Source organism: Fistularia commersonii, chromosome 24, assembly GCF_037954325.1.
Source record: "Fistularia commersonii isolate RoL2024-O1a breed Wild chromosome 24, RoL_Fcom_v1.0, whole genome shotgun sequence".
NCBI lineage: Eukaryota > Metazoa > Chordata > Actinopteri > Syngnathiformes > Fistulariidae > Fistularia > Fistularia commersonii.
The window spans coordinates 412,632-427,631 of record NC_141307.1 but is presented as its reverse complement, the minus strand read 5'-3'; the positions used below and the strand labels follow the sequence as shown (position 1 = coordinate 427,631).

The 15,000-nt window shown below is 50.5% G+C and overlaps 1 protein-coding gene across 4 annotated transcripts in view; it reads left to right on the top strand.

Moving 5' to 3' along the window:
- Nucleotides 1-15,000, top strand: part of LOC147219556 (semaphorin-6D-like) — a 26,193-nt gene that overhangs the window by 5,219 nt on the left and 5,974 nt on the right. For all 4 annotated transcript variants that reach the window (XM_086171527.1, XM_086171524.1, XM_086171526.1 and 1 more), the window contains exons 3-18: nucleotides 7,044-7,130; nucleotides 7,850-8,021; nucleotides 8,093-8,210; nucleotides 8,771-8,828; nucleotides 9,328-9,384; nucleotides 9,493-9,594; nucleotides 10,460-10,550; nucleotides 11,863-11,985; nucleotides 12,235-12,323; nucleotides 12,663-12,752; nucleotides 12,825-12,952; nucleotides 13,202-13,333; nucleotides 13,414-13,569; nucleotides 13,672-13,845; nucleotides 14,031-14,171; nucleotides 14,781-14,858. In XM_086171527.1, coding sequence (XP_086027653.1) covers nucleotides 7,904-8,021; nucleotides 8,093-8,210; nucleotides 8,771-8,828; nucleotides 9,328-9,384; nucleotides 9,493-9,594; nucleotides 10,460-10,550; nucleotides 11,863-11,985; nucleotides 12,235-12,323; nucleotides 12,663-12,752; nucleotides 12,825-12,952; nucleotides 13,202-13,333; nucleotides 13,414-13,569; nucleotides 13,672-13,845; nucleotides 14,031-14,171; nucleotides 14,781-14,858 — 1,655 coding nt within the window. In that variant the 5' untranslated portion in view covers nucleotides 7,044-7,130; nucleotides 7,850-7,903. The remainder of the gene's footprint in view (nucleotides 1-7,043; nucleotides 7,131-7,849; nucleotides 8,022-8,092; nucleotides 8,211-8,770; nucleotides 8,829-9,327; nucleotides 9,385-9,492; nucleotides 9,595-10,459; nucleotides 10,551-11,862; nucleotides 11,986-12,234; nucleotides 12,324-12,662; nucleotides 12,753-12,824; nucleotides 12,953-13,201; nucleotides 13,334-13,413; nucleotides 13,570-13,671; nucleotides 13,846-14,030; nucleotides 14,172-14,780; nucleotides 14,859-15,000) is intronic.

Sequence of the window (15,000 nt, the reverse complement as noted above, 5' to 3'; positions counted from 1 at the left end):
ATCACTCATTCACTTATGAGCAAAAATACTTGTAGTACTTGGAGTACTATTCTGAGTACTACACTGGGAGCAACTGTATCATTGAGAGTACTGATGCTACTGCTACTGACAAAAATATGCAGAAGAAAATACTATCAGTCGTCACAAGTACTTCTACTTCTACTAGTAACCACAGTAGTACCATAGTATTAGTACTTCTGTTGTCACTGCAATGGAACTGGAGTACAACAGACCTCTGGTGTTACTAGTAGTAGTATTTTTTTACTAGTCGTGCTACTGCTAATCCCGTCATGTAGGACTCTGGCCCTGGCCACGCCCACATCTGGCTCCGCCCCTCCCTCTGGCAGCCTGCACTTTATAGATGTGTGTGTGTGTGTGTGTGTGTGTGTGTGTCAGGCATTAAAGTAGTCATGCTTCTGACCTGCATTCTAGGAGTTCCAATGGCTGAAGGGGTTAATCTGCTGTGTGTGTGTGTGTGTGTGTGTGTGTGTGTGTGTGTGTGTGTGTGTGTGTGTGTGTGTGTGTGTGTGTGTGTGTGTGTGTGTGTGTGTGTTGGGGGGGGTTCACTTGTCTGTCTTTGGGTTAAATCCGATCAGATTGGTCCTTCCGACCCCCCTCGACAAACCTGTGTGTGTGTGTGTGTGTGTGTGTGTGTGTGTGTGTGTGTGTGTGTGTGTGTGTGTGTGTGCGTGTGTTGTCCCTCGGCCGTGACTATTCAAATGTGTTACACGTTTCCTTAATACACCAAACAGGCCACAGTACTTGTCGTACCAAAAAGTACTTCAGTACTGTGTTAGTACATACCATAGTACTGCTCCAGTCCAGTCATGGTCCGTAGTACTCATAGTACTAACAAGTACTGCAGTATGTAGTACTCCAGTGAAGTATCTACCCACCTGTCCATCAACTCCTCCACATCTTCTTCTTCTTCTTCTTCTTCTTCTTCTTCTTCTTCTTCTTCTTCTCGGAGATGGTGTTCATTAAAAATCCTGATTAGACCAGGAGACACTGAGAGTGTGTGTGTGTGTGTGTGTGTGTGTGTGTGTGTGTGTGTGTCTCTCATTTGTCTAATGGATGAAGACATAAGCCCCTTAAGAGTCCACGTGCACGCGGCCGCAGCTCGTGCACGCTCCTCCATTAATTAGCTTAAGTGGTCCTCTGCCCCCTCCCACACACACACACACACACACACACACACACACACACACACACACACACACACACACTGCAGTCAGAGTCTCATTAAACGTCAAGAGCTTCCATCAGTGCACACACACCCTCACTGCCGCCCTCACAACTACCCTCACTAGCCCACTAATGCCCACTCTACTAACACACAAGTACAGGAAGTGGAGGAAGCAGGAAGTGGAGGAGACAAGAAGTGGAGGAAGCAGGAAGTGGAGGAGACAGGAAGTGGAGGAGACAAGAAGTGGAGGAAGCAGGAAGCAGGAAGTGTAGTAGACAGGAAGTGAGGGAAGCAGAAAGTGGAGGAAGCAGGAAGTGGAGGAAGCAGGAAGCAGGAAGTGGAGGAGACAGGAAGTGGAGGAGACAAGAAGTGGAGGAAGCAGGAAGCAGGAAGTGTAGTAGACAGGAAGTGAGGGAAGCAGAAAGTGGAGGAAGCAGGAAGTGGAGGAAGCAGGAAGCAGGAAGTGGAGGAGACAAGAAGTGGAGGAGACAAGAAGTGATGGAAGCAGGAAGTGGAGGAGACAGGAAGCAGGTAGACAGGAAGCAGGAAGTGGAGGAGACAGGAAGTGGAGGAGACAAGAAGTGATGGAAGCAGGAAGTGGAGGAGACAGGAAGCAGGAAGTGGAGGAGACAGGAAGCGGAGGGGACAAGAAGTGATGGAAGCAGGAAGTGGAGGAGACAGGAAGCAGGAAGTGGAGGAGACAGGAAGCAGGTAGACAGGAAGCCGGAAGTGGAGGAGACAGGAAGTGGAGGAGACAAGAAGTGATGGAAGCGGGAAGTGGAGGAGACAGGAAGCAGGTAGACAGGAAGCAGGAAGTGGAGGAGACAGGAAGTGGAGGAGACAAGAAGTGATGGAAGCAGGAAGTGGAGGAGACAGGAAGCAGGAAGTGGAGGAGACAGGAAGCAGGAAGTGGAGGAGACAAGAAGTGATGGAAGCAGGAAGTGGAGGAGACAGGAAGCAGGAAGTGGAGGAGACAGGAAGTGGAGGAGACAAGAAGTTGAGGAAGCAGGAAGTGGAGTGTTTTGGAGGTGAAGTGTGTGCAGGTGTGTTCTGGGTCATGCCGGCCTTTTTCCTTTGGAACCTACTGACTGATCCTTGGTATTGATTATGTGGTCATAACATGATTATTACTGTTACACATTGCACGTTGCTATACACTATTACACCATTATTACACGATCACAACATGTTTTGACGCACATGACAAGATGACCTCCAATCAGAGCGCTCCCTTCACAGAATCATCTAGAACACCTAAGGAGGCGACTTCTCGTCCTCCACGGTCGTCCTGTCAGCCTCTCAGGCGGCCGTCACCGGTTGCTATGCCGGTTGCCGTGGCGTGTTTGTTTGTGCTGAGTCATTGTTCTCCATCAGCGGGGCTCGGTTACCCCGGAGACGCCCCGCCAAAATAAAAGCCCCGCTCTCCGATGGGGATGGAGACCCCACTAATGTATTTGTGTTCTAAAAATACACAAGTATAACTTCAAATACTTCTCAGACCTGAAGACTCTCAAAACTTCTCTAAGGAAGGGGGGGGGGGGGTCTCTTGGGGTCCGTCGCCGTGGCAACGGTGGATTAAAAAATAAAAGAAACACAACAACAAGTCCTGCGAGAAAATTCAGGGAGAATATAAGATGAAGGAATCCACAGTCCGTGTGTGTGTGTGTGTGTGTGTGTGTGTGTGTGTGTGTGTGTGTGTGTGTGTGTGTGTGTGTGTGTGTGTGTGTGTGTGTGTGTGTGTGTGTGTGTGTGTGTGTGTGTGCATGGGCACGCACGCCGCAGGGGATTGTGGCGAGATCTGATTGGTGCTTATCTAATTTGGCGGCTGGAAGGGGGATTAACTTTCGGGTGGACACACACAGACACACACGTGTGCGCACACACACACGCACGTACGTGCACACGCCTCCCCGGGCCCCAGAGTTCTTCTGGTGTTGGTTCTGCAGGAGAACACACAACGCTCTCCAGGGTTTCCTCCCCGACAGGAAGTGATGTCAGACACAGGCAAACATGGCCGCCGAAGGTCAGGTGACCTCTGTTTGGGTGGGAGGTCAGAGGTCAGGGGTCAGAGCCTGGGATTGGTGGGTTGAGTATCCTGAAGTACTGAAGTACACATAGATACTTTCTCTTAGTATTTCCCGGACTTCTACTGCAGTTTTACGTCCTGGAGGCGAGTTCTGGGCCGGCAGACTTTGAGTGGATTAATGGGATTGAATGCAGATTAGGATTCTAATTGTTTCTGATGATCATTAATCTCATCCTTTAATGTAACCACCAATATTCTGTTGCTATCATTTGATATCTTGCATATTATTGTGATGGTTATGATGAATTTATGATACAAATTTGGGCCCAAACGTGGACCTGAAGCCAAACGTCTAGAACTTTATTTTGCAATCTGTCCGTCCAATCAGATGGCGGGATTAGGCGGCGGGATTAGGCGTGGCGTCCTGGGACGGGATTGGAATTTTATTTCTGAATTCCCTCCTTGTCTAATTCCCGGGACCTCCAGGTTCCTCCACCTGAGCCGTGGAGGAACCTGGAGGTCTTCTGACCTTCGACCCCTGGACCTGCGTGCAAGCGTGGGTCCTGGGGGAGGAGTGTGTGTGTGTGTGTGTGTGTGTGTGTGTGTGTGTGTGTGTGTGTGTGTGTGTGTGTCCTGCTGGGCGGCGGTATCTTGTAATCCGTGTCCCCGCAGGTTAATCCCGAGTGTCGCCGTCTCATCCGTCTCATCCCCGTCTCCACTTCTAATTGTCTCCGCTCCCCGGTCGCCATGGCAATAGCGGTATCCCGCCAGAGTCGGCGGTGGGCGGCGCCCGGGAACGGACGCCATCTTTGTCCGCGGAGAAGCACAAACACCGTCGGTTAAAACATGGCTGCAACCACAGTTAGGGGGCGGAGCCTCAGGCTGGGGGCTTCTGATTGGTCCAGGCAAAAAAACACAACTGCCAATACACACACACAAACACACACTTACAGACACACAAACACATTCTGACATAGACTCACTCTCTCTCTCTCTCTCTCTCACACACACACACACATTCTGACAGACTCACACACGCATACACTCTGATAAACACATACACAGCAACACACTCAGTCATAGACCGACGCACACACACAAACACACGCACATACACACACACACAATGCACAGACAGATAGGAACACACTCTCTCAGACACAAACACAGAGACACACTTGAATACACACTCTCTCAGCCACTCTCACACACACACTCAAAGACATACATACATTCTGACAAATACACACTGACACATGCACGCACACACACACACACACACACACACACACACACATAGTCTGAGCTAAATTTGTCCTTCAAGAGTCACATACCAGAGCTCTGTGTGTGTGTGTGTGGTTGTGTGTAAGTGTGTGTGTGTCAGACAGGGAGAGAGTGTGTGTTTTCTTTACTTTTTAAATATAAACGAGTTGTTGTCACTTCCTGGTTGCACCTGATTGGTCCAGGGCCGGTGTGTGTGTGTGTGTGTGTGTGTGTGTGTGTGTGTGTGTGTGTGTGTGTGTGTGTGAGACAAGATGGCGGCGTCAGCGGGTCCAGTGCATGATGGGAGGGCGTTCTGGTCGTCACGGCGAACAGACGGTCCCGGCGCCATCTGGACCGAACCATTGCAAGGGAGGGTGTGGGGGGTCTTCATCCTCCCTTCTTCATCTCCAGAACATGGAGCAAAGATCTAGTAGATCTGGAGGACATGAACATGTTCTGCTGCGTCCACGTCTACTCATTGTTTATTCAATTTGTGTCTAGTTAGTTTCTTATTTCTAGTTCGGTTTCAATGTATTTATGAATGTTGATGGATTCAGGATTCTGACACCAAGGACTCCCTGGACAACTGGAACTGACAGGCTGTGTGTGTGTGTGTGTGTGTGTGTGTGTGTGTGTGTGTGTGTGTGTTTGTGTATGTTATCTTATCACTGCTCCGCCCTGATAAAAGCATCTGTCAATCGTATCTGTGAGACACCGACCTTGAAGTGTGCAGCTGTAATCCCAGCACACACACACACACACACACACACACACACACACACACACACACACACACACACACACGGAACAGAATGGCATTAACATGTACCAGACGGTCGGTTCAAACACACACTCCTCCTGTTTTGCATGCACGTGCACGTACACACACACACACACACACACACACACACACATAATCCTGTGTGTGTGCTGGGCTTTTATCAGGGATCAGGACTGGCAGGATCTGGCCTCTGTGTGTGTGTGTGTGTGTGTGTGTGTGTGTGTGTGTGTGTAATCCCGTTGTCTTGAGTCAGAAGTGACTCAGTCATGTGGTTGGTCTCCTCGCCGTCACATGAGCCGTCCTGGTTGGTCGGGAAACAGACCTGTCAATCATGGAAGCGGACCAATCAGAACACCAGGAAACACTCCCAGGTATTGGCCTGGTACTTTAGTACTGCGTTACTGCACTTTAGTACTGCGTTACTGCACTTTAGTACTACATTACTGCACTTTAGTACTGCGTTACTGCACTTTAATACTGCGTTACTGCACTTTAGTACTGTGTTACTGCACTTTAGTACTGCATTACTGCACTTTAGTACTGCATTACTGCACTTTAGTACTGCATTACTGCACTTTAGTACTGCATTAGTGCACTTTAATACTGCGTTACTGCACTTTAATACTGCGTTACTGCACTTTAGTACTGCATTACTGCACTTTAGTACTGCATTACTGCACTTTAGTACTACATTGCTGCACTTTAGTACTGCGTTACTGCACTTTAATACTGTGTTACTGCACTTTAGTACTGCATTACTTCTCTTTGTTATTGCGTTACTGCTCTTTATTACTGCGTTACTTTTCTTTATTACTGGATTACTGCACTTTAGTACTTCATTACAACAGTTTAGTACTACATTACTACAGGCTAGTGCTGCATTGTTTCATTTAGCTCTCTGCTTCTACAAATAATACATGTTTATAATGTTGTTACTACAGTTTATTGCAGTGTTACCACATTATCACTGTTACTGCAGCTTTAGTGTTGTGTTACTAGTACTCTATGCCTAAGTATGTCATGTTACAGTATTGTTACTGTTACTGCAGTGAGTACTGTGTTATTACTGCAGTAGTACACAAGCCCAGACCCAGGAAGCCCCGCCCCCTGCACCTTCACCAATCAGAGGCCTGTCCTCAAACCTCCTGACCTCAAGCTGTGAGACCACCATTGACCTCAAGGTGTAGCGTGTGTGTGTGTGTGTGTGTGTGTGTGTGTGTGTGTGTGTGTGTGAGAGCGAGAGAGACCTCTGAGTCTTGAGGCTCCGCCCCCACCAGAACATAAACACTGGATTTCTTTTACCTTCATGTCCAATCTGGACTTTTGAACCTGGAGCTCAATCAGGGATCAATATGGGATCAATCACAGATCAATCACAGATCAATCACAGATCAATATGGGATCAATCAAAGGGAGGAGAAGAAGGAGGAGCCTGGACTGGGTGGAGATGGATGAACACGGTAAACATGAGTCTGTCCAGCAGAGGACGGGGGATTAACCTCGGAAAATGATCCCACCAGATTACTCTGTGTGTGTGTGTGTGTGTGTGTGTGTGTGTGTGTGTGTGTGTGTGTGTGTGTGTGTGTGTGTGTGTGTGATAGATGATAGGGATCAGATTTGTTGTCAGGATCCTTAATCCAGGACAATAAACAACCCCCCCCCCGCCCGACAGCTGGCCAATCACAGCTGTCGGGGCGGGGGGGCAGTTATGAGCCGTGGTCTCCATGGTAACGGCTCGGACCCGGTCCGTCAGGTGACCCCCGTGTACCCCCTCTGCTCTGCCACAGGACGGCTGAGGGGCTCCGCCCCCCTGACTTCCTGCGCCGCGTCGACCACTTCCTGTCAGCTGACCACCGAGGGCTGCATTGGACAAGGTGAGCGCTCCTTCGTATGTGTGTGTGTGTGTGCCTGTGTGTGTGTGTGTGTGTGTGTGCTGCTGGAAATGGTTGTCGGGCCACAAATCATCGCCACAGCAACGCAGGAGAAACGGAGAAGATGTGTGAAATCGGTTTCAGAGGCCTGACAGAGTGTGTCCTGTTATTAACTTGTACACTCACACACACACACACACACACACACACACACACACTGATGAATATGCTTGATATATAAATACATACATTTTACTAAACACACACACAGATAAATATGCTAGATATATAAATATATACATTTTAATAAACACACACACACACACACTGATAAATATGCTAGATATATAAATACATACATTCTAATAAACACACACACACACACACACACACTGATAAATATGCTAGATATATAAATACATACATTCTAATAAACACACACACACACAGACTCACTGGTTAAAGTGGGTTGTTTTCCTGATGCATTCCATTGTGTGTGTGTGTGTATGTGTGTGTGAGCAATGTGTGTGTGCATGTGTGTGTATGTGTGTTTCCAGCATATGTGTGTGTGTGTGTGTGTTTGTGTGTGTGTGTGAGCAATGTGTGTGTGCATGTGTGTGTATGTGTGTTTCCAGCATATGTGTCTGTTTGTGTGCATGTGTGTGTGTGCATGCTAGGCTAATGCTAGCTGTCAGCAAATGTCTTCCTGTGTCTCCTTGCAGTCGCCATGACGTTCTGATCTAAGCCCCGCCCCCTCCTCCCCTCCCCCTGGGAAAATGGCCCCCGGCGCCGGGCCGTCGCCATGGCGACGCCCCCTGGCGCTGCTCCTGCTGCTGGCCTCCTGCTCGGCGTTCCCCAAGGACCTGGAGCCCATCGGCGTGGTCGGCGCCGAGCGTAAGTCCCGCCCCTCCCGTGAGGACGGCCTCCGTCGGGGGCGGAGCTAAAGCGATCTCCGTCTCCCGCAGAGAGCCGACGCTTCCCTGCCTTCCACGGCTTGGAGGAGGAGGAGGAGACCTCCAGGAGGCTCGGCCTGGACTTCCAGAGCATGCTGAAGATCAACCACCTACTCTACATCACTGCCAGGTGGACACACACACACACACACATGCTGGAAACACACATTGCTCAGACACATACACACACATGCACACAAACACACACACATGCTGGAAACACACATTGCTCACACACATACATACACATGCACACACACATTGGTCTCATACACACACACATGCACACAAACACACACACATGCTGGAAACACACATACACACATGCTGGAAATAACACATTGCTCACACACATGTACACAAACACGCACACACAAATTGCTCACACACACACACATTGCACACATACACACACATGTACACAAACACACACATGCTGGAAACACACATTGAAAAAACATGCACACACGCATACATTGCTCAAAAACACACATTGCAAACACATGCACATACACATTACTCACACACACACACATGCTACAAACACACATTGCTCACACACATACACACACATATATCTCTCACACACACGCATTAAATACACACACAAATGCACACAAACACACACACATTGCTCACACACACACACACACACACACACTGGTTGCTCACCCCTCTCTCTCCCTGCAGAGATCATGTGTTTGCTGTCAACCTCTCCACGGCCTCCAGCCGCTTCCTTCCTCAGCTGGTGAGTCACCGTCTGGAGCCCCTGACCTCTGACCTCTGACCCCTGAGGTCACCTGACCCCAAACTTCTCTTTCAATTAAGAAAAGACAAGCAAATAAAACCAGCCAATCACAGGCTGTCACTGGGTTTTGGAGGCGGGGCTTAGCCACCTGTCAATCACAGGCGCCGCGAGAGACGGCCATGAAGAGCATTGAGTAGAAGTGGTGGAGAACCTGCTGATGTTCTCCTCCCTCCTCCAAAGGTTGTACCCCCAAACCCCCTGCCCCCCCCCCCCCCCCCCCAGGAAGTGACATCAGAGACACTTCCTGTTTGTTTTCAACAAAAAAAAATCAGGGATTTTAAAATACAAGTCTGGACTGACTGGATTTTGAGAAGATAGAATTGAGTCCAGGAGGAGGTTCTCCAAGATGAGGTTCTCCGCCGTTCAGTGCTGTTGTGTTGGGGGGGTGTCGTTACCACGTTGCCATGGCAACCTCTCAGGTGGTGCCGTTGTGTTGCAGAAGCTGACCTGGAAGTCCACCGACGTCAGCAAGTGCACGGTCCGAGGCAAGAACAGCGTGAGTACAAGTACCTTCTCCGCTGGGTTCCTCGTGGTTCCTCCAGCCAGACTTTGGAGAATGTTCTGACCTTCTGCATGTGTGTGTGTGTGTGTGTGTGTGTGTCAGGACGAGTGTTACAACTACATCAAGGTTCTGGTTCCACGGAACGACGAGACGCTGTTCGCCTGTGGAACCAACGCCTTCAACCCCACCTGCCGCAACTACAAGGTACTTCAGATGTTCCACTCGTCTCCAGCGTCTCCATCCTGCGCTCTGCTAGCGCCACCAGATGTTCTGCCCATCTCCTGGAGGAGGTCACTGGAGGAGGTCCCAGGTTCTCTCCATGTTCTCCATCCCAAGTTCTGTCTTGAACAGGGTCTCCTTGTCGGGGATTGATTGACAGCTGAGCGGTCCAGGTTAAGCCCCGCCCCTGGCCGTGATTGGCTCCTTCTCTGGTTCTCCGTCCATCCTGGTCCCGTGACCTCTGGAAAGCAGGTTCTCCTAACTCCGCCCCTTGCGTTCCATTTCAAGTTGTTTCCATGGAAACGACCCGGTTCCCATCCTCTGCTGCGCCAGAGCTTCTCCAGACACTCCAGGAACGTCTGAGGAACCCACATGTTCTCAGCTCGTTCCTCTGACGAGTCAACATTCTACCCAACCTTCTCCTGATGTTCTCACATTCTTCTCACTTGAAATACAAGTTCTTCTTGCATTCTTCAGATACAATACCAACGTTCTTCAGACGTGACATCACTGTTTTTCTGAAGTTCTTCAGATGTTCTTCTGATGTCACATCGGTGTTCTTTCAGCATTCTTCAGACGTGACATCGATCTTCTTGTGATGTGACATCACCTTTATTCTGACGTTCTTCAGATGTTCTTCTGATGTTACATCAGGGTTCTTCTCACGAAGGTTCCCCTGAGGTTAAACCTCATTTGTCAGTCCATAACGAGGGATGGTCCCAAACAGGAAGTGATGTCATTGATGGTAGCACATTGCTAGCTTGGGGGGGGGGGGGGGGTCTGCAGGCGCGTGGGCGTGGCCCAGGCTGTCAATCACAGATGTGCCGTGATGTGATTGGTTCCTGTGCAGATGGGGACCCTGGAGCAGGAGGGGGAGGAGCTTCTGGGTCAGGCCCGCTGCCCCTTCGAGTCGGTCCAGTCCAACGTGGGCCTGTTTGCCGGTGAGTACTACCCCAACGCAGTACTACACATAAATACTCCCAAACCTAAACTCTGGGTACTCGTATCTAAAAAGCCAGTACTTTTTTGTCCAAACAGCCAGTACTTCTTGTACCTAAAAAGCAAGTACATGTACCCAAGTAGTCATCACTTCTTGCACCTAAATACCCAGTACTTCTTGTGCCTTAACAGCTAGTACTTCTTGTACCTAAAAAGGCAGTACTTGTACCCAGGGAGTCAGTACTTCTTTCACCAAAAGAGCCAGTACTTCTTGAATTTAAACAGCCAGTACTTTTTGTACTGTAACTACTCGTACTTCTTGCCCCTTAACAACGAGTACTTCCTGTACCTTAACAGCCAGTACTTCTTGTGCCTTAACAGCCGATACCTCTTGTACCTAAAAGGGCAGTACTTGTACCCAGGGAGTCGGTACTTCTTTCACTAGAAGAGCCAGTACTTCTTGAATCTAAACAGCCAGTACTTTTTGTACCTAAAATACATGTACTTGTTGCCCCCTAACAACTAGTACTTCTTGTACCTAAAAGCCAGTACTTGCACCCAGGGAGTCAGGTCTTCTTTCACCAAATGAGCCAGTACTTCTTGAATCTAAACACCCAGTACTTTTTGTACCAAAAATACTCGTACTTCTTGCCCCCTAACAACTAGTACTTCCTGTACCTAAACAGCCAGTACTTGTACCCAGGGAGTCAGTACTTCTTCCACCAAATGAGCCGGTACTTTTTGTACTGAAAATACTGGTACTTCTTGCCCCTTAACAACTAGTACTTCTTGTACCTAACAGCCAGTACTTCTTGTGCCTTAACAACTAGTACTTCCTGTACCTAAACGGCCAGTACTTGTACCCAGGGAGTCAGTGCTTCTTCCACGAAATGAGCCAGTACTTTTTGTACCGAAACTACTCGTACTTCTTGCCCCTTAACAACTAGTACTCTTGTACCTATACAGCCAGTACTTCTTGTGCCTTAACAACTATTACTTCCTGTACCTAAACAGCCAGTACTTGTACCCAGGGAGTCAGTACTTCTTCCACCAAATGAGCCAGTACTTTTTGTACCGAAACTACTCATACTTCTTGCCCCTTAACAACTAGTACTTCTTGTACCTAAACAGCCAGTACTTCTTGTGCCTTAACAGCCGATACTTCTTGTACCTAAAAGAGCAGTACTTGTACCCAGGGAGTCAGTACTTCTTGCCCCCTAACAACTAGTACTCTTGTACCTAAACAGCCAGTACTTCTTGTACCTAAACAGCCAGTATTTGATTTTGAAATGTGCGTCCTCCTCGCTCCACCAGGGGGAGACTTCTACTCGGCCACGATGACCGACTTCCTGGCGAGCGACGCCGTCATCTACCGCAGCCTTGGCGAGGGGCGCCCCGTCCTGCGCACCGTCAAGTACGACTCCAAGTGGCTCCGTGGTAGGTCGCCTGGGGGGGCGTGGCCTCCAGGATTGACAGGTGGCCCGCCCAGGTTAAACCCCGCCCCTCTCGCCCCGGATTGTTACGACTGCTCGTCACCGTTTGACTAAGAAACCTCGGCTCTGAGACGATTGTCTCCGACGAGTCATTCATCATTTCATCAATTCGTTACTTCATCAGCCCTGTCAATCAATCATCCATGTTCTGTCCGTCAGAAGAACCCGCTGACGTTCTCCTCCGTCTCTGCAGAACCGCACTTCCTGCACGCCATTGACTACGGGAACTACGTGTACTTCTTCCTGCGGGAGATCGCCGTGGAATACACCGCCCTGGGCAAGGTGCCGCAACCCCGCCTGCCGCATGTAATCAATCGAGCCGATCGGCACCTGATCCGTTCGCCCGGACCTCCCCTTCCAGCCTGAGGTCCGAAGGATCCAAAAACATGGGCAGGACATGGAGTCGCCTCCATGCAGGGCTCCTCCTACGGGGACTAACGGCAGATATTGCAGTATTTTGCGACGTACTTGTCGAGTTCTTATGTCCATGTTGGCGATCTATTGATTCCTTATTGGCCGATGGGTTCCTCCCGTGGAGAGCGTCGGTGATGGGCCCGCCTCCAGAGCGGGAGATGTTGTGGTGTTCCTCAGGAGACCCATGGTTCTGGTGTCCTGCTGCAGGTGGTGTTCTCCCGCGTGGCCCGGGTCTGCAAGAACGACAACGGCGGTTCTCCCAGGGTTCTGGAGAGATACTGGACCTCCTTCCTCAAGGTGACTTAGTGACCCCGCCCCTTCCTCTGACTCCGCCCCCTCCTCTGACTCCGCCCCCTCGTGCCCCTTCAGGCTCGGCTGAACTGCTCCATCCCGGGCGACTCCTTCTTCTACTTCGACGTTCTCCAGTCGCTCACCAACGTCCTGCAGATCAACGGTCGGCCCGCCGTGGTCGGCGTCTTCACCACCCAGGCCAACAGGTCCGTGTCACCCTGCAGAACCTGCGGAACCATCAAGGTTCTACGACACAAAGGGGAACTGATGAGGCTGAGGGACCACCTGGACCTACTGACTGGACAGGAGATGATGGATGGATGAACTAGTTTGATTAAAATGATGGACGGATGGTTGAGAGATGAATGGATGAGTAGAGCGATGAAGAGGTGAAAGTTCCCCGTCGCTTGTGTGTGTTGGTGGAGGTCCTCTCTGAAGGTCGTGTTCCTCCACAGCATCGCCGGCTCGGCCGTCTGCTCCTTCTACATGGACCACATCGAGAAGGTCTTCAACGGGAAGTTCAAGGAGCAGCGCACGGGCGACTCCTCCTGGACCCCCGTCCCCGACGAGCAGGTCCCACGGCCCAGGTGGGCTTCCACGCCGGTCCTGGTCCTGCACCACCTCCTGCCTGTCTGACGGTGTGTGTGTGTGTGTGTGTGTGTGTCAGACCCGGGACGTGCGCAGGCGACGGTTCCGCCTCCGAGTTCAAGTCGTCGGTCCAATTCCCCGACGACACGCTGACCTTCATCAAGTCCTTCCCCCTGATGGACGAGGCCGTTCCCTCCGTCAACGACCGGCCCTGTTTCACCAGGACGGCCAGCAGGTGGCGCTCACACACACACACACACACACACACACACACACACAGCTGTCAGTCAAAGTAATCAATGATTTTGGTTGATCGCGCTGGGGTCTCCTCCGGCAGGTCCAAGCTGACCCAGATCGTAGTGGACGTGTCGGCCGGGCCGGACAAGGACCGCACGGTGATGTTCCTGGGCTCGGACGACGGCCGGGTGCTGAAGGTCCTGGCCGGCACCCATCCCAACGCCAGCCTGGGCTCCAGGTTCCTGGAGGAGATCCACGTCTACAACCCGTCCAAGTAATTACCCCATCTCCTGCTCTGCACCGCTTCAAGCTAGCACACCTGCCCTCCAGGGTCATTGCCGTGTCATAAAGCGCCAACAAGTCATGCTTCCGGCATGATCCGAGCGAGAAACATGTCCGTTGTCATCGGGTAGTTTAAGGGTAATAAAGGTGAAATAACAACATGGCTGCTCCTCCCAGGTGTAACATTCAGGGTCAGGAGGACAGGAGGGTTCTGGGTCTGGAGCTGGACAAGGACCACCACGCCCTGTTCGTGGCCTTCAGCAGCTGCGTCATCAGGGTGCCGCTCAGCCGCTGCTCCCAGCATGGCAGCTGCAGGAGGTACGAGCTCTCGGGTGTTTGGGGCAAATAACATCAACCGTGTGGGCACTGAAGTTCTTCCTGGAGGTCTGAAGTCTGTAGTTCGGATGTACTTCCTTTAGTTCTGAAGTACTTCATGAAGATCTGAAGTTTGCATTTCTGATACACTTCCTGGAGGTCTGAAGTCTAGTTCTGAAGTACTCCCTGTAGTTCCAAAGTACCTCCTGAAGGTCTGTAGTCTGTAGTTCCAAAGTACTCCCTGCAGTTCTGAAGTACCTCCTGAAGGTCTGTAGTCTGTAGTTCTGAAGTACTCCCTGTAGTTCTGAAGTTGTTTCTGTAGTTTGGAAGTACTTTCTGTAGTCCTGGAGTTCTGAAGTCTGTAGGTCTGAATTACTTTCTGGAGGTCTGACCTCTGTAGTTGTAAGGGACTTCCTGTGGTTCTGAGGTGGTTTCTGTAGTCTTGAAGTCCTTCCTGGAGTTCTGAAGTCTAGTTCTGGAATCTGTAAGTCCGAAGTAGTTTCTGTAGTTCTGTGTTACTTCCTGTTGTCGAGAGGTACTTCCTGTAGTTTAGAGGCACTTCCTGCCATGTTTTTGGTCATGTGACCTGGTCTGTCTACGTCTCTGTTTCAGGGCCTGTCTGTCCTCCAGAGACCCCTACTGTCTGTGGAGCAGAACTGGAGGATGTTCTAACCTGGTTCCTGGACTCAAGTAGGTCCCCCTGTCTCTGGACCCTGCCCCCCCTCCTTCTGCACCCCCACCCCTCCCTCCATCATAAATCTAATAAAGATGGCGCCGGCTGAAAGCTCATCCATCTCCGGTGGCAGCAGGATGGATGGGCCGACAAAGAGGC